Consider the following 25,654-nt stretch of genomic DNA (forward strand, 5'->3'; position numbering starts at 1 on the left):
CCTGGCGGTTGTCCGGCAGCACCCTCCCTGGCGGTTGTCCGGCAGCACCCTCCCTGGCGGTTGTCCGGCAGCACCCTCCCTGGCGGTTGTCCGGCAGCACCCTCCCTGGCGGTTGTCCGGCAGCACCCTCCCTGGCGGTTGTCCGGCAGCACCCTCCCTGGCGGTTGTCCGGCAGCACCCTCCCTGGCGGTTGTCCGGCAGCACCCTCCCTGGCGGTTGTCCGGCAGCACCCTCCCTGGCGGTTGTCCGGCAGCACCCTCCCTGGCGGTTGTCCGGCAGCACCCTCCCTGGCGGTTGTCCGGCAGCACCCTCCCTGGCGGTTGTCCGGCAGCACCCTCCCTGGCGGTTGTCCGGCAGCACCCTCCCTGGCGGTTGTCCGGCAGCACCCTCCCTGGCGGTTGTCCGGCAGCACCCTCCCTGGCGGTTGTCCGGCAGCACCCTCCCTGGCGGTTGTCCGGCAGCACCCTCCCTGGCGGTTGTCCGGCAGCACCCTCCCTGGCGGTTGTCCGGCAGCACCCTCCCTGGCGGTTGTCCGGCAGCACCCTCCCTGGCGGTTGTCCGGCAGCACCCTCCCTGGCGGTTGTCCGGCAGCACCCTCCCTGGCGGTTGTCCGGCAGCACCCTCCCTGGCGGTTGTCCGGCAGCACCCTCCCTGGCGGTTGTCCGGCAGCACCCTCCCTGGCGGTTGTCCGGCAGCACCCTCCCTGGCGGTTGTCCGGCAGCACCCTCCCTGGCGGTTGTCCGGCAGCACCCTCCCTGGCGGTTGTCCGGCAGCACCCTCCCTGGCGGTTGTCCGGCAGCACCCTCCCTGGCGGTTGTCCGGCAGCACCCTCCCTGGCGGTTGTCCGGCAGCACCCTCCCTGGCGGTTGTCCGGCAGCACCCTCCCTGGCGGTTGTCCGGCAGCACCCTCCCTGGCGGTTGTCCGGCAGCACCCTCCCTGGCGGTTGTCCGGCAGCACCCTCCCTGGCGGTTGTCCGGCAGCACCCTCCCTGGCGGTTGTCCGGCAGCACCCTCCCTGGCGGTTGTCCGGCAGCACCCTCCCTGGCGGTTGTCCGGCAGCACCCTCCCTGGCGGTTGTCCGGCAGCACCCTCCCTGGCGGTTGTCCAAGAATTTCACCCTTGCACAGGGGGAGAATATCAATACTCTTAGCATTCTGAAATCCCTTAATCTGCATTCCTGATAAGACTTTGTTACTGATTCTGAGGAGAAAACCCAAGTAGCTTCTTTAAAAAAAAAAAAAAAAAAAAAAAAAAAAAGAAAATTAAAAATCTGTTTGCACAATCTATATAGCCTTTTCTAGCATTAAAGGTTTCTTATAAAAATGTGTGAACACTACCTGGAGTGTCCTGCTGATGTGTTTGCATGTTCAGAGAAAATCAACACTGTAATACTTCATGTTTCCTTCCTTATAACATGAAGCTGAGTTATTACTGTACTAATGGTGTGGCCCAAAATGTTTTTGAAATGCTGGAAAGGCTCCAGTTTATCTTGTTTTTAAGTGTCACAATTAACTAAGTGAGGTTATTCCCGTACTATCTAAGAGTCATTGTTATAATCTAAGTGGTATTTGTGGGGTATGGAGTCAGGCTCCCTGAAGTGTGAATGTCCTTTTGCTGATTTATAGTTTTGCATTATTTAAGTAGTAAATCCTGTACAATGCAGATAAGAACCTTTGAGGGAAGGCAAATATTATAGTAATTCAATATTTCAGTAGCCTTGTAGCTATTTGAAACAGTCTATTAGTAAATGATGTTTATTTTCAACTTTAGGTATAAAAATGCTTCTTATATATTAGTAGATATCCATTTCACTTTACACACAGGAAAAATGACAAAGAAAAATTGGAAGCAAGCCCAGGTTGTTTTGCTCCCTATCCAGTGACCTACTCGTAAATGACAGTATTTATATTGGCCCTTTCTATCTTCAATCTAGATATGGCTTTCAGCATAACAAAAGCCATAAAATATCACCCAGTAATTACTACAGCTTTTCCTAAAAATACAAGGCTTAACTAGAACTCATTCAGAAATATGTTGTCAATTTTAAAACACCACATGAAGTGTAAGGATAAATTTCTCCCAAAAGATTTTGCTATTGTAATGCCTGTTGCTGTAGTAATCCATTTTTAGATGCCTGACTCAGAACTGAATCCAGAGCCATGTGTGGAGCAGAGCCAACAGGGAATACTGAAAAGGGATGCTTCTTCAAAAGTGCCTAAAACAGGCTGCAGAAAGCTGCTTCTGTCAAGTCAGGATTCACATCTAAAAATGGTCTCCTGGAGCTAGGCGCTCATGCTTCTGCTTTCAAAAACAGAGGGTGTGCTGTTGTGTTTATACTTTGTACAGTAGTTCAGTGCCTGAAACTGTCATTGACAATGTAAGAGATGGGTGTTGCAGGCCATCATCAGCCAACAGTCAAAGAATCATTTCTATGACCTGCATGCAAGGCTGTGGGCTGCTCTTATCTTGTTGTAGCTGCAACTGCTGTTGTAGAGAAAAGGGTTCTTGAAGGATGGTGGAAAAATGACCTATGACCTAGACTGCTGTCCTGGGAGACAGAAGAGATTGGGTATGGGTTTTCTAATATCTGTGCCAAGTGATGTCCAAGCCTTTAATCCAACTGTATTGATGTAATGTGTAGTTCATGAATTGCCCTTCAAGGTAGAATCAAAAATATTGTTTCTCTCCCTAGTAACATATTATCAATACGCTACAAAATTCTACTTTGTTCTGGCCTAATTAATCCTGAATTTTTCATTGCTCTGCAGGAAACATTCCTCTATAGCAGAGGAATGCTTACTTTAATATTCCTGTATGTGCTTATGTAAGACATAAACACTGAAGCCATGAACTCTGTTTAGACTGCAGTAAATTCTGAACATGTGAAAGTTTCTCTGTGTGCCAACAGGAATTTGGTTTTGGATTTAGGTGCCAGTAAAATAATGTAGATGTCTTTTTTTGGGGGTGGGGGGGGGTGTACACAAACATGATAGGAATAAGTATCTAAATTTTGCACATCTTCAGTCTGGTCACAGCTGACCTTTTTGGATCTGGATCTATAGTCTTTCAATAGTTAATACTTTTCACCTGTTTTTATGGGTCTACTTAAAATAATGCATCAACCTGAGCTGTGATAAATTAAGATCTGCTTAATTTTGTTTTGCCTTCATCTATTAAAGTGGTTTCAAAGTCTTGTACTTTTATTGGTAATTGTAGATTTTGATTTAATAGTCTTTTTGAAGTTGTTCAGTAAAGCAAATTGCATTCTTCACATTGCAAAGCATGTTTCCCAGACCACAGGTTGTTCTGGAGCTCTTCTCTGAATGCAATGCAGTTCTCCATCTTTTGTCTTCTTTGTCTGGACTAGGACTGGAGTCAAAGGATGAAATCTGAGAGTTGGTCATAAACTGGTATGGTTTTATTAATGCTTCATGCTTGGTAAGGTCTTGGTCTAAAATGAACATCATCTTACAAATGCTGTATAAAAGCATCACTGCACTCATCTGTTACTGTTGCCCAGCTCTCCTTTAAGAGTGGATAACATCCTGTGGCTAGGTAGGATCTTGCATTCCACTGTACTGTGATACATGCATCTTCCTTAAAGTTGTCTTGCTACATAATGTCTATCAATGGTAAATAACAATTTCTTACAGATCAATGTTATTTATAATCTGAAAGCTTTATTCAAAATGCTTTATTACCACATAATGATGAAAGTAACAGATTGTATAGAGTCAAATATCAGTTTTCATAGGATGTCAATAGAAATACTAGTTGATACTTCATGACAAATACATTTTATTAGAACCTGCCTGTATTTTATGTATACTATTACTTGGATCAGTCAATTCTGGTGTTGAACTGAAAATAAGATCCATTCATGGTTTTTCACTCATGTGGTAATGCCTTGCAACCTTTGGAGCATGAGTTTTTTTATTCTGATGGAATTGTAGATTCTTCTAGTCCTAATTTTGTAAGGGTTTAAGATGTGATATGGACTTCAAACTAATGAAATATGGGCACATTTCTTTACACAAAAGTTCTTCCAAACAATTTCATTCAAAACTGAAGCGTTAAGTGGTTTTTATTAATTTTATGACATACTGGGGGGGGGGGGGGAGTGCTACACTATTATCTTCAATCAGTGAATACAAATATTTTTTCTGAACCTTCTAAGTGTGGTTATAATAAATATATAAACTCTTTATTGAGGATACTTTCCTTCCCTTGCCCTAAAAGGAAAAACTCAAATGCCATATTGCCCCCCTGCCTTTTAGGTATCAAACACTTGCTGACAGGGGTCAGAATAACCATTTTATTCCTCACAGCATAGGTATGTGAAGTGTTAACTTTGGTAATGGAACTAGATTAAGAAGTTCCCATCTATGATTGCCTCTTCATTTGTGTCAGTATAGCTGTGAATCAATACAGTAAAACACTGAAACAATCTGGTTCGAAAGTAATCCTCCAGGTAAAGGGTTATTTCTGTTATTACCAAAGGTTCTTTGAACATGGTCTAAATAACTCTATTTGACAGGATTTTTGAATTGAATTTTTAAAAGTTTCAGTTGTACTCTGCAATGTTAAAGTGCTAAACCATGCCTGTTCTGCAATGGTCAGCTCCTGAAATGGGCTTCTGTAATCTGTCCTTGCTCTGCTGTACACTGACAGTAGTTTAGAGTGTTCCAAAATGGTCATGGAAAGAACAGAGTGACTTCCTGAAGCTGGTCATCCTAAGCTGTTTCTGGAACAGTAAGAGCAAATGAATCTCAGAAAATCCAGTTAAATGGTCTCAGGGAGGGAATTATCAGACTTGAAGAAAACAAGAATTTGAGTCGAAGTAAAATGTTCTATTAGTCTGGCTTGAAGCTAAAGCTAAGATACTTCCTCACTCATGAAAAAGTTTTGTGTGAAATCTAGTAAACAGCAATGCTAGTGTAGTGCTGGTTATATGCTGTTATATTTTTAACTAGGTTGGTCAATATCTGTGTTCAGCCTGCAGCATTTTCCCAATGGAAGCTCAGTCTGTTAGCTTTAGGGTAGGCTTAGTCAATGGATTCCTTTTTGCTAGCAGAAACGATCCATGGGAGCTCCCATAAGCAGAAAAGTCATGAGGCAAAACGCAGACAGCTTTTCATGCTGTAAAAGGGAAGCTAGGAAGTAAGAATCTGACCTATTTTTGAGGTGGCATTTCAAAGACTTTGCTGTTGAAATTTTTTCTTTATTAAATCAATTCATGTTATTAAAGGAAAATTGAAAAGGCTCTTGAAACCTTTTAGTTTATTGCTGCTTGTTTGCAACTATGGTTGATCTTTCTTGAAGTCACAGATTACAGGAGAGTATTAATACAATAGTTATTTTGAAATATAAAGCAATCTGCATCAACCAATGAACATACTGCATACTAGTGTGAGGAAGTTGCAGTAAGTCAATGAAACTGGCAGTAACCTTTATGCTCACTTGTGTTTGACAGATATGAGTACAAGTTGGTGGACTTTGTCAGGTACCTATTGCAAGCATGCTGGAATATGATTGATTTCAATGCCTTGTTTGCAAAGTAAAGAAAAAGGCTGATAGTGTATCGATTTGCAGAAACTGCAAACTGTTGCAAGAAGGTATATTACAGTTGTACACATAGATTGGCATGGTTCCTAGAGGTAAAGCTTTATGCAGATTAATAAACTCCTAAATACTTATGCCATTTTAGTTTATTGTTATAATGTAACTGCACATTTGTACTGGGCAGTGCTAACTGAAGTTCAGTGACTATTTGAAATCTGGAAGGGGGAGGTCTTTTAATAAGCGTGTTAAATTGTTTCTAGCTGACGGCTTCCTTAGAGCCGTTAAGAAATTGTATCATTTTGCATCATTTTTCAAAGGTTCCGAGTAGACTGTTTTTTTTTCTTAAAACTTTCCTTGTTCACAGTTGCCATCAAATAACTTAAAAGACTTCAGAAATAGGATGGAGAAAGTATAAGATGAACTATACCCCTCCCTTGCCCCAAATGAGAGCAACCTTGCATCCTTTTACTCTGCTTACGAACCTGTAAGCAGAATCGTTCTCTGCATTTTCTTCAGCATCTGGACATCAAACTGTCCAGGTGTGCTGAAATAGTCTAGTAAATGCCACGTCATGTGGTATATTTGCTAGCATGCAAGACACCCCACAAAGTATTTTGACTGAGTTGGCCAGAAGCAACATCGCACGCTGCGTTTTTCACAATGATATTAAAAACACAGAGTCAAGTCTAATACTGCAGCAGTAGGGAAGCATTTGTAATGAAACATGCTGCCAGTGGGACGAATGGGGGTGTTTGAATGTTGAATACAGTTGCTAAGTATTTTCTAAGTAATCAATGGCAAAATTGAGTTATAGGCTGCTTTAAATTATTTACAGAATTTAAATTTGCAAACTTATTACAACAAGCTGCTGCTTCTAACAACACTCAAGTTCTTGAAAATTCAATGCTAAAATGAGTTATTACAAGTAAGTTAACTGTCTGAAATTAAATTAGATGATAAACAATCCATTTTTCTGCTGTAAATTGGCATTCATGACAACTAGTTCTAATATGCACCTGAACCCATTATTCTTGGCACTTCATAAAGTGGCAATTGATAGCAATTTGTATTGACAGACTCTTATTGAATATAATTTCTCAACAGGAACTAGCTAATCAATTAATTAATCAAGGCGTTACTCAAATTTGTTTTTATGTTGCTCCATCATTCAGAAAATTAACTGTTAACATTGTTTTCGATTAATATAACTTACAGTTTTCATTGGCTGAATTACCAAGCTTAGACTAATGAAATAAATGTTAAAGCTTTCTGAATTACTAGCAAAACCGAAAATTATGTACGCTAAACTGCAAAACAGACAACAAATCTTAATTCTATTATACTTATCATTATGCAGTATTTCAAAACACAATGTTTAGTGTTGCATTCCCTCTTGAAAGCTGCTTGGGTGCATGTGGAAAGACCTAGTCACTTCTGAAAAGGCTTGAGGTTGTAGTCATCAACAATATTATAATGAAAAGCACCATCAAATCATGTTCTTCTAAGGCTATCTAATAAATATTTAAATGTTCCTTCACATTTAAATTAGGCTTTCTTAAAAGTCAAAATTGCAAAGGGGTAACTCCGTCCTACTGACAGGTCATTCTGGACAGATGCTCTAAGTATGTGAACTCCACTGACTACAGTGACTGTGCAGAGAATGCCAAGATTCATCAGTTTGGAGTGCCCTTTAAGTCAAAAGGGCTTCCCTGGAGAGCAAGGTTCTGTTTGCCTGTCTCTGACTACAGTAACAGAACCTGTTGTCCTCCGTGTCTATCTTGTTTTTCAGGCTTCTTATTGTCATTAAATATCTTTGGGATTTTTTTTTTTTCCTTAAGGAATGGCCTGAAGCTGAAAATGTGAAAAATGTGAAATAAGAAATGAATGTCTGAGTCTTCTATAGATCAGAGTTACAGGGATGTAGACCTGGGTTTGTTCAGGTTCTCAGACCCCTAAAACCAATAATGACAAAAAGCATCAGAAGCAAATTAATCTGATGAAACAAATGGCTTTTGTTTTCCTTTCTCTGTGCACAGTCTGACTTGATTTCAGACAGTCCTTGCCTTTTGTCAGTAAGATCAAGGCTATGTGCCTGACCACTTCTATCAAAAACCCCGTTTGACTTATTAAAAACTTCCAAGATGCAGGATATACCTAAGCATTTTATCTTCACCTCTTAGTAATCTGAACAACTGTATAAAAATAACATGTTAACATGGCCGGAAAATTAATGATAGTAATTAGTTGTATCAACACATTAATAAATAGTCCAAAGAGAAAGTTTAAAATAATGGACAGTCCCTTTTTAAAAAGGTCACTATAGGTACTTCTATAATTCAGTTGAAAACAACTCAGTCTTCTGGTTGAAAAACTCATGCAGCAGTTAACAGGGGAGGAGGGGAACAGGACTGAGGGTGGTGGTGTTCAATCCCCTCTCATTACCCCCTGTTCCAATTAATTGATGGAGTAGAGCATCTAGGAGCCTAGAAGAGTGTGCTGCACTGCTGGATTTTGTAGCTGCTGGTATTTAGAGAGGACTCAGTGGGTCCACAGCTGGCAGAGCAATTCATTTACAAAGCTAGGTGTTGTGTAGATTACTCTGGGTTTTACAGTGCCGTAAGCAGTGACTTGCCTGAAGTCAATGTGTTCAATTTAAATTCTCATTGTTGGGAGGGAGGGAGGAGGGCGAATAAAAAATAATTGATGGCAAGTATGTCCTCTCAGAGTAGGCCATGATCTAGTTGATATTGACAAATTTTGGGGAGGTAAAGATTATTAACTCTTTGTTAGAGCCAGCTGAATCTGCAGGTCTCACTTCTGTGAATCTTGTGGTAACTAGGCTGTTACATATAAGGAAGCTCTGATCCCATATCCATTTCACATATCCTTTTGGAAGGAAAGGCTGGTATATTTGTCTGAAAGAACCTGATCCTGAGAATATAACATTGATTGGCACTGAAAGCATCTATTTAAATTAATTCTTGGATGGAATGAAGGAATTGTAGTTTTGCAACTTCATCTGCATTTGCATGTGTAGACATACGGCTTTCCCTGTCAGACCATAGATGCCTTCATTCATAGAAAGAAGTAAACTTGCTGCTTCTCAGAGAACTCTAGGATTAAACACTAATAGTGGTCTTGTCTAGGTGGAAATCAGGAGGTTTATATCTTTTATTTAGGTTCATGAGTAACATTTGCATACTATTTTGTTTACCTCTGGCTATCCTCAGCAGTTTGCACTGAGTGAATATTTGAAGACTTTTACAAAGATTATAATGATATGTGAGGTGTGGGAGGTACCTCCTTTATTTGGTCACTAAATAACTGGGTACAGTACAAGAATATTAACAGGTAAATAAGATAATTTTAATCTTTGAGTCATTGTTTCAGGGAGGTGTAAAGTACACTGAAGTAATCCAAATGCCTGCTTTCTTCTTGTAGAACTGGCAGGAGTAGAAGCTGGAGGGAAGACTGGGGCTCTGGCTATGTATCTGAGCAAGAGGTGGTATGGTAGTTGTGCTGTCTTAGAAAGAATTCTTAGAAAGAACATCTTTTTCCTTGTTGCTAGCTTACCTCAGAAACAATCAAGGATTCTCTCAATATCACTTCTACTGTCTACTGATTACTGTCTACTAGATTGAGTGTGAGAGATGTTGAACACATCTCATTGATATATTAATATAATATTGAGGTAGAGGATTTTTTATTTTTCTAGTAAATAGTGTAATCTAAATTGAAAACTGACCTGTGGGGATGGAGGAGGCCTAACATGAAACACTACTACAAAATTTCTGATGCATACTTTTTGTCAGATCTCTTTTAACACAGAAGAGCTAGAATGCAATAAATCAGTTTAGATACCAGAGAACTTGATTGGGATGCTCAATTTTACTATAATAGCCTAATCTAAAACACTCAGCCCTTTTCAGCTCTTCTATACTCTTCCAAAATTGTTCCTAACAAGAACAATCTTTAAAAATGGGGCATTTGAGACAAGTTAATGATGCTATAGCTACTCAAGATAACCATTGCCTAAGAGTAGTATTTGCTGCCTAAGCAAAAGGCTGGATACAGTGAATAGTATCTAAGTTGCTCTCTAGCAGCTTGGAGAGACTTGAAAAGAAAGATGCATTAGCCGTTAGAAGAGTGCAGTTAGACAAATCCACAGGTTTTAAAACCCAACAACTTCATTGTAAAAAGAAATGCGAAGTTAGAGAGGTTAATCAGGTTTTAACGTTCACTTCTATGTTTTGCACCAAGTTAAAATCCAGGAATTGGGAGTTTCCTTATTCTGGTTTAATTTCATTTTCAACATTATTTCTTTGATATTTTTATCAATGCTTATGCCACTAAGTTTGTTCAAATACAGTCTCATTACACCACTTCCCTCACCCTCTCTTCAAAATTTTCATGCAATTAAATGCTTGCCTTTAAGTTACCAACTGTGGTGGTATAGTACTGTCTTGAAATATGTATCCTGAATAACTTGCTGTGAAAGTTTGATTTGCCTTATTGATAAATCTAAGTATTCAGTGTCACCATTAGCAATTTCTCTGTAATTATGTGAAAAGATAAAATAACATCAGGAAAGGAAACAGTTTCAGGCTTTGAATTTAGTATTTTAAGGGAGGTTTGTGTGTGAAATGTTACTGCTGAAAACAAGATTTCTCTACTGAGCTGGAAAGAAAAATGAAAATGTTTTTTCTCCAGTCCATTTCTGTTCTTTGTCAACAGTCTAATCACTTAGATATTTAACTGAATCTTGTGTTCTTTTTGGCAGCGAAGAGGAATATATCTGAGTATGAGGAGATAAGAGTAAATTGGCTGTGTGGGGTTTGTTTGTTTGTTTGTTTATTTTTTAAGAACACACCACTGCCCCCCCAAGACTCGAGACTTTCTAGCCTGAACTTGAGAAAGCAAATATTGTGAACTTAGACTATTATATTCCCCTCCTATAGATCACCTTACCCAATTCCAGCCCGCCAATGAGAAGGTGCATCCCTGAGATGTTCTTTGGCACAACTTCCCCCATCTCTACCCATTGCCAAGTCTCACTCCTGCTTTGGAAAAGGAAGCAGCAATATCAGAATATCTTTGCAAGCCTTCTTCATCCTGGCAAAGAGGCATGGATGATTCCATTAGTGAGAAATATTAGAACTCTGTGTGCTTTTTAATTCAGAAGCTTTTGGTCTTCAAGGGTGCATACATATTTCTAATCAATTAAGAAAAATTGGAAGAATTGGGAAAAGCAATATATATTGCATGCAGAGATGACAACATGTACGTTATTGTGTCTTTTGTTTACTAGGGTATTTGAAATACACTTATAAAGCCACAAAACTTGCTCCCATTTATCATTCACTGGCAAATTAATCTGTACAAATACAGCAATGGGGGAAACAATTTGGTAGACAGGGGAAAATCTAGCTGTAAGTGACTCCTCTTAAAGCAAACCAAAACTATTCACTGCTAACAAAGCTGAAATTTCTTTTTTTTCTTTTTCTTAATGGTGGGTCAAATAAGAATGTGCTTTATTTGCAGTGAGGACAGCATCACAGATGGTAAATCTACCTCCTACAAAAGTTGTCACTGGGAGCAATCAGACTGGTGACTGGGAGAATGTATCAAATAAAAATAACATTGAGAGCAGTAGATTATCTTAATAAAAGCATGCACAGTGATAAGGAAAGTTAAGTCTTCTACTTTGAATTGTACTGCTGCTGGCAAGCTGTTACTGACCCTCTACTAAGTGCAATTTTTGCTGCCTGGTGTTATATACCCATTCATGAGCAGACCTGTCTGTCCAGGATGAAAGGGTAGGAGGTTACATTAAAGTCTGCAACACCTCCTTTATTGCCATCATCTTGTTTTATTTCATGTTCTTGGTTTTAAGTCAGTTCAGAATATGACCCCAGATTTTCACCCGATTTAAATGAAGAATGATTTCCTCCCACCCCAAAAGTGCTATATAAGCACTAACGTTTTCGAACAATAACATTGTCAGGGTATAGGACTACTTTCTTCTTCCTTTATATTGTGTTATCTGACCTTTCATTGACATGCCAGTATAATTAATGATGCATAATTACATCCTACTGCTGACAAAAAGCTGCAGTGTTGTTTTCTTTTGTTAGTCAGGGCCAATTATCTGTAAAGTCACCCTTTGAATTCTCTACATTCTATCATCACCTATGTATGTTAAAAGCAAGCTATTTCATCAAAAGGTTGATTTCCCCTACCCCACAGTTGTATGTACACAAACAATGGTGTCCTTTCTGTCATCTTTTTTCGTCAGGGAAGGGTTGATTGACAAACACTCACTTTATATCAAGTCTTCCTAAATAAACTTTCCTCTATAAAGTCAAAATTGAAACTTTACAACTAGGTTAGTTCTTTCTTATAATTAAGGTTTTTCTCAATGGTGGAAAAACATGCAAGTAGTGCTATAGTGCTTGGGCTGCACATGCTGTGTTGCTGCTAGGACCTGAAGGTTAAAAGGGACCACTGAAGGTAGGAGCATGGGGGAAGCAGAGCAATCACTAGCTGCTCTCTGAACAACAGACCGCCAGTGACTACCTGTCCCTGTACACAAGTACTGCCTCTCATTTTTTGATGGAAACGTAAATCTCTTCTGGATGTCAAGATTTGACTTTGCACTAACACACATCAACTTTCTAATCAAGAGACACTTTCTTTTCTAAAAAAGCTTGATGTAAGATGAAGAAAACTTATTCCTTTTATCGCATAGTTTACTTGTAAACTCTGTTAGTCTAAATAGATCATCTTAACTTTCTGAGCTGCTTTAATTTTCATCCAAACTTAAAAAAAAAACACATCAATTTTATTTGAGTAGATAATTGTAACTCTAATGTTGTTGACATCATTCCTAGCTGTACATCTGTATAAGATTTGGCAGCTTTCTTCCTTTAAAAACAGCATTTCTCTTTAGTCATTTCAGTGTTATCTGTTTGAAGATAGAGCTGAAAAGAAAAAGCTATAGACTTTAGGAAAGTTGGGCATTGTTAGAGGTGGATGCTATGTTATAAGAGTTCTTTTAAAAATAATTCTATATACTGTACTTTGTGCAGGGCAAAATATTGAACCCCTTAAAAAAAAGTACAACTGAGGAAATGTTAGATCTTAATGAAAGTGTTGGAAATCTCTGACTGACACTTGCAAGATTATTGCAGATATTGCTAGACTTCTACAGTCACTGTCAGGCAGTCTGTGACCTGCTCAGATGCTAAGCAGAGTAATGAACGCAACTGAACATCCATGCTTGAGAGGAATACAGTAAATTCAGGAGTGGGATGTGATCTAGTGAGTGAATATGGTATTTTTTTCTTCTGAAATAAAACTGAGCAATATAATCTGACTACAAGTAAGATCTATACCCCTTAGCAGATGAACACACAAAAGCTTTTTATGGCTAGTACACTTAATTGGACTATTCTAAGAATCTTATATCAATCAACAGGCAAGTCTGTCCTTTAACTGTGTAATAAGTGGTGAAAAGCCTAAGTCAGGGTGCCTGGTCCTCTGTAAAACATTTGTAGGCTCCTTAACTACTGGAAAAAAGCTTAATAGAAGTCCATTTAACCAACAGAACACTGGAGTGTTTAAATTACTTGGTTCTCATCATATGGGAGCAGCAATAGGATTCCCACTATCAGCCTGGTTGCAAAACTTTAGCTTGCATGCTTTCCCTCATTTCCTCTTCCTATACCTTTCTACCACTTAAATGGATATAGCATAGCACGTGCATTTGTGAGTCATGGTACGAATACAGGGAGCAGAGTAGTGTCTGGCAGTTCGGTAATACAAACTGTGCAAATAATGGCACTTTCCTTTGTGGTGCTATGACATCTTGTGAAAAAGTAATAAAAGACTTTTCCCACTGCAGCTCTTAAACAAATGTGACGATAGGCAAATGTCCCATAGCAGAAAATGCTAGAGTCAAAGCAGGGCCCTAGAGCAGGTCAATTATTTCAATTATCTGGAATTCATGATGAAAAACAGCAGCAACTTTCAGGAAATATGCACCAGCCTGGCAATTGCTTGATCAGTTATGACAGTCACTGCCAAATATCATGTCCCATCAGGTTTTGCAAAGGGAAAGCTTGGAACAGGTGGATTGTTTTAGTTACCTATGCTCCATCACAGGAGTGCAGTGCAGTCCTCGGGAGAACTAACAGGCCACCAATTGCTTGATTAAGTATGACATCACTGGCAAATATCACAAGGCAGTAAGTAATCACAGTATAGGCAGAAAGAGAGTACATAGAGCAGATGGATTGTTTCAATTATTTGGGCCCCTTGATGAATAAGAACTTCAACTGCCATCAGCAGATCCTGTGGCAGGCAAGTAATAACTGCATTGCTATGACATCACTTTAAAATCCGGTATGGCTTAAGTATTTCAGCAGCTGTAAAGCATAGATTTGTCTTAGCATTGACTTGACCCACAGCTAGCTTCAGTGTTGAGAACTGAACACTGAGAAAATTGTGAGTACTTCCAAGCACTTCATGGTATTTCACCACTGCACGGAATACATTGAACCAGCACCAAGCTCACTGTTGGTACATTAATTATTTTTGTATTGCATTTTTCAGAGGGAGTCAGCAGGGTAAAGCTAAGGACTGCTTATTGTCAAGGCCACAACAGAAAGCAATGGCTTAGATCTGTTTATGAATAAATTTGGGAAGGTCTGAGCATCCAGAAAATGGACCTACTATATTATGCAATTAAGGATCAAGATCTGACAGGTCTGAAACTTGTTAGGAAAAACTGACCTAAGGCCACAATCGCTCATTTTGCCTTCAGTCTTCCTCCAGGTTGCAGCTGACACAATCGACCTTTAATTTCTCTTTTCACATTTGTCTTGATGTTAAAACAAGTTTATGATGCTTGCTTTTACAAGAAGATACATGGTACCTTATATCACTATCCCCTTTCAGCTAAAAGTTGTTTATTGACTCTGGTGCACAGAAATCTAGTTTACACATAAAAAGCTAAAAAACAGAGGACACTAAAGAATTAATAAACTTTGAAGCCTAGAGTTGTTTTTTACAAACCAAATCCCATCTGAGCTTTATCAGATTTAAAGTCTGAGAACTGCTTTGGTCAGGCCTTGAAGGCAGAATAGAGTCAATAGGAAGCTTCTGTCTGAGCCAGTATGTCTTGTTAACATCTTTCAAAAAGTTAATATTATAAAGGATTTGATTTCTGAATCCTTCAGTGTCTTTAAATTCACCTCAGCACAGAATTGATAGAGAAATATTTCCTCTAAGTAATTAACCCAGTTATGCAAACATAGTCAAGTCATGGAGGGATATCATTTATGTTGGAAGATGGACGTCAAAGTGTTTCTAGTCAAAATTTTAATCCTTTCTACTCTTACATTGAAAAACTAGATAGGACCATAAAAGAAGAAACCCGAGGGCAATTTAACTATATTAATTCTAGAAAATATAAACCACAGCAATTAAACGTTTTGTGGAGGCTGAGTAAAAATAACCAACCCCTTTTCCTTCCTCATCATATAGCTTTGAGATAATTAAAGAGGAGTATTGATTACATTCCATCCAACAAAAAAAGTAATCCTCATTAGTATTCTTTATCTGACCTGTCCGTTTCCCATTACAGGGGAAACAGCTTCTAATTTGAGATCAAGAAATGACTTTTGATAAGAACAAATCTCTCAAACTTATGAGGAAAATTGAGATTTTCCTCCATTTGCTACTGGTTTGAAATATGCTAAGTACCAAACACTTATCACTTTGTGTCCTTTCCATCCAAAATTGAATAGAAGCTACTGAGACAACATTGCTGGCCATTTTACAACTTCAGTGTAGTGAGTGACATTTTAATGGCATTCATGTGGTGACTGCTTGATATTAGTCTTCCCTCGTTCCTTCCCCCCCCCCCCCAGGTTACAGTATGTAGTGCTAACTTTGAATAGTTCAAAATCAGGTACAGACTTGAGGTGCTGTTATGCAGTCTGCTTTTCTATTCAGATCAGGTTTATGTCTGTCCATGTGAGTCAGAATGTTAATAGTTACACAGCTTAAAAATCATAAGACTTTAAAATATTAGGGTTCAATTATACCCTTTCTCAACTGTGATTAACTAAGTTAAGTTAGGAGTGTGTTTTATGCTATTCTTGAAACTTTCTTTGGAGGGAAATTTCTTACAGATTTCCTTCAGAAGCTGCATATCTACTAGTAATAAATTTATTTCAAGTATTGTAATAAAATAATGAGAATTGACAGCACTGCTTGAAGAGTTTTAGTTTTTAAAACTATGCTGAAGATCAGCTCTCCTCAACTTGTTAGACTATCAGAGCAAGGCAGGATTGGTCCCTTATTCTAGAAACAGTTTATGTGACCCTGTTGTTTGGCAGGATGGTGCAATAGCAGAAATTTGGTAGCATGTGAAAAAATAATTGAGAAAAGAAATGAATGAGTTTTAGGTGAAAGAGGGATGTGGAGAGAAGTGAAGAATGCAAAATAATAAAGGCAAAGAAGAGCTGGAGGTGACTGTGGGGCAGTAGGTTGAAAAGGGGCAGGAGACACAGAACTGATGGAGAGACTGTGGAGACCAAAACAGAGTTGGGAATGATACAGAGGGAGCAAGGCAAAGACTAAAAATCATAAAGGGGTTTGTGGACCTGAACAGAAGGGTAACAAGGAGAGGCTACCTGAAGACAAAAGGGAAAGCAGATATTTTGACAGAAGGAAGAAAGGAATAAGCAAATAGGGAAAATAAAATTTAAAAAAACAAACCAAACAAAAAAAAAAAACAAAAAAAACAACCAAAGAAAGTATTAGAAAACGCTTTTTTTTAAAAAAAAAAAAAGACATGGGGGAAAGCTAAGCAAGCTAGATGATGTGGAATACTGATAGGCAGGTTAGGCAGTGGGACTGGTTTTGAAACCAGGATTATCAGAAACTTTTTTTTTTGAGACAATCACAAGTTGTAATTACAGGATTTTTTACTTTCTGTGGCATTATGGTGCACTGTTAAATAACTGTCTCGATCCTCTGTAAGGAAACTCTGCTTCTCCCTACTCCAGTAAAGCAAGTGGATACAGAAACCTCATATTCTAGAGTTTTATATTCAAAACACTTTGTAGCACTGTAGTATACAGGTAGGGTCTTCTATTACAATTTTTATTACTTCAGAAATATTGTCCAGGTAAAGCTAATAGGTAGTCTTTTTAAACTGCTGTCAGCACAATGGAAAAATATTGTGTTCTTATGTGTGGCTCAAGAAAATCTATTTCATCTTGGAAACATTTATCTAAAGAACTGACCAAAAATCAAACCTCAGAAACTGTAGAAGTGTTTCAATGTGCTGTGGTTTTAATTGAAATATCTCTGAATCATTTAAAACTCTGCACCTTTGACACAATACTCTCATACAGTGGTCCTAGAAATAAAACCATTGAAGATTGTATTTGAAGGAATGAAGATAGTTTTTATTGGTATTCTTTTAGGATCGACCACAAGGACTGAATAATGCTCCCAAAGAAATACATTTGGATGAAGATGACTGAACATGCAGATCCAAAGGCCTTTTAGGATATGGTGAACCTTTGGCCTTGGATGAAGAATGTTCTTGGATGAAAGAACTCCAGCTGAAAGACTTTGTCTTTGCCTTTTGCCTTGAGAATTGCAAAGATATGAAAGACATAAAGGAAACAAAGATTTGCGGCTGAATTCTTGCAGGGTGCAGTTATAGTGGCTGACACTGGCACACAGCCAGCCTGTCTCATTACTGTGGAATGTCACATGCTTGTACCCCTTACCAGTCTCCTACAGCTCCCCAAAAGCCTCTCACACACTTATTTTTTTCTGCTTTCTATTTGCAAATTATATTAGCAAATTTTAATTGCATAGTTTCTGTAATGAAATGAGCACCTCTGGGGTTTATGTATATCATGTATAGCTAAAAAGGTAAATGCAGAAAATGCTTATTATGCTTGGTTCATCAGATTATAATACCATGCTTGTACCTGCAGCTGAACAGGTAGTTAAGTATTAATTTTTGTTTTTCTTCATGGTTAATGACTTGCCTAAGTTTAAAATGACAAGAGATCACTGACAGAGTCAATGTACTGACATTCACAATACGGTCAGCCATGGCTACCTGGGCATTCAAATGGATTTCTTATTCTAAAATACTGAACTATGTTAAGTCAATAAGAAGACATCTAGTAATTTTGTAAGTTTCCTTACTAAATATTTAATATACTTGAAACTTGATTATACATTTAACAATTTCACTTCTTGAAGTGTCCTTATTTTCACTTTATAATAAAATGCAGCTCTACTAGATTGGTTCTGTTTAGTATCTTAGAATACGATGTGAACAATAGATTTCATGTAACACTGTTTAATAAGGTTGACCTTCAGAGCATGTCTGTATACAGACACCTTACCTGACATGTTAGTTACCTAAGTAATTTGGCTAACGTGTCAAAAAATGACTACATGCAGAGAAATGCTGTACCAAAGTTAAAGGGCTTACTTTGCCTTTGTCTCTCCTGGAATCAATCCATGTAGAGAGAGGCTTAGTGGTTTCCACTATTGTGGGTAGAATTCTGTAATTCTGTTTTCATACCAACTCTCACATCATAATACCTTTTGTGCCAACTGGGCTTGCTTAGTAGGTCTTCCAGAATTCAGGCATTTACAGTATCTCTGTTCTAAAATATGGCCACTAGAATATGTAGTCACGGACAGACTTCTCAAGGGACAAACCTGAACAGAAACTAATCAAAAAATGCATCCTCCACCAGGGTAGCTTAGGTGAGCCTAGCCTTATCAAATGAAGACATATTAGTCTAATTTTCCTGAATGCCCTCTGTAACTTGTTAAGAAAGCTTCTCTTCAACAGCTCTTGTTCTTCTTGGCCTCCCACCTGATCTAGCTTTACAAGCACAGTTCTAGAAGCTGTTTTTAGCCAAGAAATAGACTTTTCTAGATGATAATATGGGCACTATCTCTTAACCTTTAGCTTTTGACCCGAAGAACTGGGAGACAATAGCCTATCTTTGATCAGTGATTTTGCTTGCTTGCCTTTTCTCCTCATAACTCCCTGTGTCTGTTCCTCTCTCCTCCCTCTTATCTGTCCTTAATGGATCATAAACATTGTGCATGACCATTGGAAGTGTCAGTTACTGCAGGGTCTCTGTGCTGGGGCTGATTAATATAAAATAATTCATATTGAGGTACATATGTATGTGTTTATGTGTGCAAGATGTTAATATAACCTGCTACCAACTAGTAAATATGCCTTGGGACTATTGGAATGTGTGTATACGTAAAACAAGCTATGGCTAGAACTTCAGATATCTGGATGCGGGACAGTTAAACTCCACTGTTTACTACTAATTATTACTGTACTGATGCTGTTTTGTTACTGCCCTAATAAAAGGAACCTTTACCAATGCTTTGCTACTGAGTAGTGTGTATGGAAAAGAGGTCGGGGGTATTTCTCTAAGAAAAGACAAAAAAAGCCAAAAGATATGTCTGGCTTGACCAAAGCAATGTGTTTTTACAGTGATCATGCCTAAAATCAGGTCAAATCAGTCATGGATGTGACTTAATTTTTCTTTTCCTTTGGCCACCATTAAAATTGATGAGCATTTCCATTTTAAATGTTTCTTCCATGTCATATAATGTTTTTGCATGGTTGTGCAGCCCTCCCTCAGGTTGGGGCTACACCTATTTCTGGGTCAGAAGGAGTATTTGTTATTACACAGCCACTTTGTTTTCCATGTGTTTGTTCTACTAAATTTGTTGAATATATAAACCATCAAACTTTTATGGATAGGTATGTGGCTTTCAGTCCAACTTGCGCTTTGTTCTTCTGGTGCTAGAGCCATGCTCTAGTAAAGATCTGTTACAACTCCCAAGAAGTCAATAACAGAGTTGGGACGGATTAGACCACAAGATATTTGCTTTTTCTTGTGTTTTCCTGGAATTCTTCTTACCTAATGTTTTTACCTCTTGTTAAACATCAGTAGTACTGCCATGTTGGCAAATGTTGATTGTTCCTCAGCAGGGAAAATGTTGTGTGTATTCATCTCCTTGGTCAGTAGTGTGGCTTCCTCTAACTTTGCTAGAAATTCACCATGCTTATTTACTAATACTGTAACTAATTAAAAACTATGACATAATTTTAAAAAACCCCATGATATAATTAAAGTCTATGATATAACTGTAAAGGATCATCAGAGGGATAATTTCTAGTTTTAAAGCTGTGTATGAGGATTTCCCCTTGTATTTCCCCTTTGTGCACATGCTTAGAAGTTTTTTACTTCAATCACCTCTGATAGGTCTATCTTAATGTAGAAAGGACATAGGAAACAACTTCTATTAGGTCCTATTCTTTTCTTGGTTTGTTTTTTTTTGGGGAGGGGGGGGGGGGAGAGAGGGGGGAGCAGGGAATGGATGTCCCTTTTGTCTTCCTTTAAATCTGAACCTCTGTGCTTGACTCTTGATTTGGAGGTGGAAAAAAAATCTGTTTTGTATTTAAGATTAAACCTAAACTCATCTTTTGTTAAAAACATTGAGCCACATTAAATTCATATGAGGGCTTTCTTTTCACTTCTGTTTTCCTCTGCTGGCTTTTCTTTGTCAAAGAAAAGCATAAGGGGTGACATATCTACTCCACACGGAGTAGATGCTTGGTATTGAGGATTCATTTATCATGAAGACAAAACATAACAAGATCCTGAGGCTGAAAGTCAAAGAATTTGATCAGGAAAGATGATGCCCATTTTAAGAAGCCAAAGTATTTTATTATTGGAATGCATCATTCAGGGAATATGATAGATTTTCCATTAGTGGAAGTCTTTGATCAAAACTGCGTATCTTTCTAAAGGAAGAGCTGCCTCAAAGAGCAAGCAGCTGAGCCTGATACAAGAATCATTGAATGAGGGAGTTTTGCCCTTTTTTTAAAATGCGGGATGAGTCAGATATGGGTACCATAATACCACAAATGGTAGTAGTTATTGTAGAAAAGTGAGACTAGACTTTTTCTACAGAAGGGGCACTTGGAGAAAATTATTAAAACAGAGCCTAAAACAACTATACCTCATGCTGCTGGCATCACAGAAAGTGTATGACGAATGATATAGTTAACTTTGTTATAGGTAACCTTGTGTCTGTATGATCTCAGAAATGCTTGTTGAGGCAGGCTAGTGCTTTCCTGTAGGTAGAAGACTTAGAAAAAAAAAAAAAAAATTGCAGCAGCTTTTAGCTTCACAGGTCAGTAGTTCGCAGGGATGATGTTACTGTGGATTTTCTTCTTTAATTGTTAAAACATTTATGCAGAAAGACCTGGGTTCAAGGTCCTTTTCACTCTGAAAAGTTTAACCCTAAGTGTCAGAAGAAGGATGCAGTTATCATGTTGATATATATGTTGTATGAGTATGATATATTCCCTTATTTGATGCTGGGCCACTGTAGTTGCCGATTGTCAGAAGTGCACACAGCTGCAGAGAACCTCCTGGCAGACTAGAAGTTAGGACTCTAACCTCTGCTGGCAAGCAGAGAGTCAGAGTTTTTGCTTCTGGCACTATTTTTTTTTTTTTTTGGTTTTGGTTTTTGGTTTTTTTGGTTGGTTGGTTTGGGTTTGTTTGTTTGTTTGTTTGTTTGGGGTTTTTTGTTTTGTTTTGTTCAATAATAGACAAATGAAATTGTAAGATAGTGTAACATGCATGCAGGGTGCAAACCTCTAGCTTCCTCTCAGCTGAATCAGGCTGCATTTTGCCAGCACTCCTTCTGGCCCATTTCCACTTGCTGCTGGCCCATGGCTGGCAGTGGGGTGAAGAATGTTCCCTGGGCTGGTGCCTGGGACATGCTTCTTGTGAGGTGACAGCTGAGGCCTACAGCAGTGGCCCCCTGCTCAAAAAAAGACTAAATTGTCTGGGTTTCAATTAAGTATGTTCACAGGATTTCCACTAGGTAGAACTCCTCTGCCACATGAAGCCTGTTACAGGATTTAGTCCCAGCATCATCTTCACCACTTCTGGATTACAAACACTATAACATCTGACACTGCATAAGCTTAATGCTGGACAGACCAACTCCCTTTGGCAATTATGGGGATGTTATAAATTAATCAAATTACAGAATTAATTTTGCAGACTTAGATGTCTTATGAATGTTTATGTACCATCATAGTCTTTCCATTGTAGCATCTTATTCTTCAGAGTTTGTTAGTGTACATGGTTAATAAAATCTTCAAGTGCTACAGAGCCCATTATTGTCAGTAATGAGGCTATTTTCAAATTGTGTTTTTTACAGGAACTCTCATACCTTCCAGACACAAGGACACACTTTAAGTGCATAAATTTCCAGTTGTTTTCCATGCTTTCAGAGATGGTCTAGAGGCTTTTTCTGCTATGGGTAGTAATTCTTTTTTATTCCTGGAGCTATGTGTTAGTCACTGATCTCCCAGATCTTACTAATCTTGCTTTTTTTTCCTGTATCTGACTTGTGCAAGACAACTGGAATTGGGAAAGTTCTGCAATGCTCAACCCACTTTTGTCTTTCCAGGAAAATTAGACTTCGGAGACAAAGTCCTCTATAGCATAAGAAGCATCAGCCTTAGCATCACATCTTAGGTCTTCCATTTAGCCTTATCCAATGATTTTGACCTTGTCTAATGAATATCCGTGGGTTGGTCTTCCAAGCAGTGCTATTACATTTCATCTCTTTAGCTTCCCTTTTACAGCCTCAATTGTTAGATAGGAGATATCGGAGAAATTAACAGGTGATAATTTTTTGGTAATAATCACTCTTCTGATCTACTACATCTCTCTTTCTTCCTGAGAAAATTTGATTTATTTTTTTTTTTACTTGGTTATGTATTACTTTATTGTGAAAGTCTGTTACTGGAAATGTGGTCACATTATTAACTTTTACTGATAAATGTCCAGTATTCCTGCTTCTGGTAGGTGGAGCCATTATGCTTTCATTAACTGCTATTGCTACATGATGTGGGAGAAAGGAGAGAGAAGACTACAAAGAATCTGAAGAGGATAGTTTTCCTTTGGGAGTTGAGGAATGATTTTCCTTCATCACAGTAACAGTTTTTTGAGAGCCTGAAAGAGGTGATTAGCTCCTAGATACTTCCTGCAGGGAAAGCATGAACTGTAAAACAATCTTGACACCGGTACCAAATACAGCAGTTCTGCCAGTCTCATTGTCCCTTTTTTCTGTTGTCCAAAATGCACATAGCATGTCACAGGCAGCTTTGAAGTTGAATTCCTTTAGGATGTATGAGACCATGCTGCAGGTCTGAAATAAGTGTGTATTTCTTTGTGTGTTAAGCTTTGTAACAAGCCATGCTACCTCCTCATTATTATAAATGTCACATTTTGATACTTCCTCCTTTGTATGAACTTTTGTGTTCTGTTGCTCAACAATGCTTCAAAAAAGCTATATGCTTCAGAGCCTAACACCTGAGTTATTCCATACTGCTGCTTTCAAGCAAGAAAGGTAAAATATAATTTTTAGGAGGAGAGCCAAGACTTGAATATTGAGATTTTTATTTTTATTTTTTTTTTAAAGTACAGTCAGTGTTATCTGGAAGCTTTGCATGGGGCCTTCAAGGGCACTCTGAAATTGAGTGGGGAAATCGTATGTCTGCAGAAATTCTATTCCATCTTCTTGATGAAGGTTTCTACCAAATTTTCAGGTATTGCTCTGGCAATCTCAGTATTACTTTTGAATATTCTGAAGTGGTATGCCAGAGGAAGATCTTTTGTTATTTTATGGCTTAGCTTATATCTAGTACTTGCATAGCAGGATTTTTATAGATGTGAATATCTCTGAAAACAAGATGTGTTTCTAATGATCACAAATTAATAGACTTTTTTTCCCCCAGCAAACCATCTTCAAAATTCATCGTTCACATTGAGATCCAAAGGTTTTCATGATCCTAAATTTTCCCCATTTTTCTCCTTCACACCCTCTCCCCCGCCAAGATTTCAGTGCCTCCTCACAACATATTTACTTTGTGAAAGTATCCACAAGAAGAGTGGCTAGAAGCGGTAGTAGTCAAGTGATAGGCTTTATTTTGTACCAAGTTATACAATTTAGTTTTCAGATAACAAAAAAAACCCCAAACCCAAAATGCAATGTAAGTTGTCAAAAAGCTGACATTCTATATACCAGAAAATATTAACATCTATTGACAAGAAAAATAAGAAGTATGAATCACTCCATCTCCATGACACATTTCAAAACTGCTATACACAGCACAAATTATAGTGTTTGATGGTATAGGGGATAATAGTACTTGAGAGTTCCTCTCTGAGTGCTCAGCATTACTACTAAAAGGGTTCAATTGTCTTGGCTTACACTATAGAGCTACAGAAAAAAGATTAAGGTTCTCTGAGGTCATCTTTACTAAAAATAAAAGTGATACAGAATTATTGTTAATAACTTCAATCAAAGGAAAATAGTTTCATATTTTGTGTATTACATTCTTCCTGCAAAACAAAAATTATACCTACATGTAAAATATTGATTTATTTTCTTAGTGCCTTACAGAATATTTCCAATGTGACATCCTCTTTCTCACCAGTTATGTCCTATACAATCCTGTATTTTAATTCTTTCTATTGTCAAGTTCCTGATAGTCAGGCATGCTTCCTGTACTCAGCAGCCACGAGTCCTAAACAGAGGAGTCAAAAATATGTCAGGAAGGGCTAAAATATAAAAATCTTGCCTGTCTGAAAAGCTTATGAGGCACTGTCCTCCTTCAGATATGCCACCACCTTTGATTTTTCTTGCATTGCCCTTAGCAAGTCTCCAGTGCTTCAAGGAGAGGGAGAAACAGCTTCACTGAGAACTGTAGGAGATAGAAGTCTTTTTCTAAGTGGCCACTTGTAGGCAGCATCTTGTTTTGTTTTCAGGAAGAGCAGTGAGAGATAAGTATTTTGTCCAGAGTGGTTCCTCATGGAAATTCCAGAACAGAACATTATTATTTGGCAATACTGAAGAAAAAAAAAAATAGTTGTAAAGACTTATGTGGGGAAATCGCTGTTACTTTCAGAGAACACTATTCAAAAGAGAAATAAGCACAAGACTTGAAGAGTTTAAATTATATGGAGGGGTGTGGAATTTGTTTTGTTTAGCTCATTAAAAGTCAAATTCTAATTTGGGTGGGTTTTGGTTTGGGTTTTTTTTTGGGAGGGGTGGAGGGTGGTGATTGTTTGGGGTGGGGTTTTTTTGTTTGCTTTTCTTAGTTAAAGGACCTAGGTGTAGTTAATTTTAACTCCAAAGTAATAATTGGCTTTCTATCTAAACTCTGGAAAAATTCAGCTATAGTAGAAGGGAAAATACTGTGATATTAATCATGTAATTATTTGGTTTATTATTCATGTGAAAGAAAGAAATGCAATTCTTTCTTTTAATGCTGAATTTTACACTAACTACAGGGGCAGCTCCTGCCTATCTAATGAAAAGTTTAATAGAAGAATCCCTGGGGAGGATGGTTGAAAAATCCCTGTGGTTACTGAATGTTGAAATGGAGCAGATAGCAAGAGGAAGAAGAGGGTATAGAACAACATACGGCCTGTTATTAATATCTTAACCTACCTGGAAAGAAAACAAATTAATTGTAAATCAGAAAAGAGAACATAGATACTTACATAGATTGCCTGACATAGATTATGCATCTCTGAGGATGAAAAGGTCATTGTAAAAGCGTTTTCTGAACAGGTCTGTCTTCTGTGACTCTGCGGTTAACTGCAGTATTAAAAAATACAAACAAAAAAGTTTTTAAATTATGTTCTGTTTAGGTTGTCTTCATCATTACAGTGTCCCAATTGCCTCCAGCAGTTCATTAAGGAATGCAAATAGTATGCAACTTGTAGTTTGTTCTTTTGACCCTGCACATATAAAGCAACTGAAAAGGATGGCAAGTAGCTGGTTCTGTTCAGTTTTGCATTTTCACCAATGGGACTGTGTCCCTTAATCCCATCCCTGATGCCTGTACAAAATTCCGGAAGTCAAGGGACCTCCAAGTACCATTACAGAGAGAGCTCAGCTGAGTGTGCAATTACTA

The 25,654-nt window shown here is 38.3% G+C and overlaps 1 protein-coding gene across 6 annotated transcripts in view; it reads left to right on the forward strand.

The window, feature by feature from the left end:
• ATRNL1 (attractin like 1) overlaps positions 1–25,654 on the forward strand; it is a 574,237-nt gene that overhangs the window by 404,986 nt on the left and 143,597 nt on the right. For 2 of the 6 annotated variants that reach the window (XM_074831355.1, XM_074831357.1), the window contains one exon: positions 17,061–18,941. The exons of the other annotated variants lie outside the window; for them this stretch is intronic. In XM_074831355.1, the coding sequence (XP_074687456.1) occupies positions 17,061–17,120 (60 nt within the window). In that variant the 3' untranslated portion in view covers positions 17,121–18,941. Of the gene's footprint in view, positions 1–17,060; positions 18,942–25,654 lie in introns of those variants that run through there. 6 annotated transcript variants of the gene reach the window in all.

Source organism: Strix aluco, chromosome 7 (genome assembly GCF_031877795.1).
Source record: "Strix aluco isolate bStrAlu1 chromosome 7, bStrAlu1.hap1, whole genome shotgun sequence".
Taxonomy (NCBI): domain Eukaryota; kingdom Metazoa; phylum Chordata; class Aves; order Strigiformes; family Strigidae; genus Strix; species Strix aluco.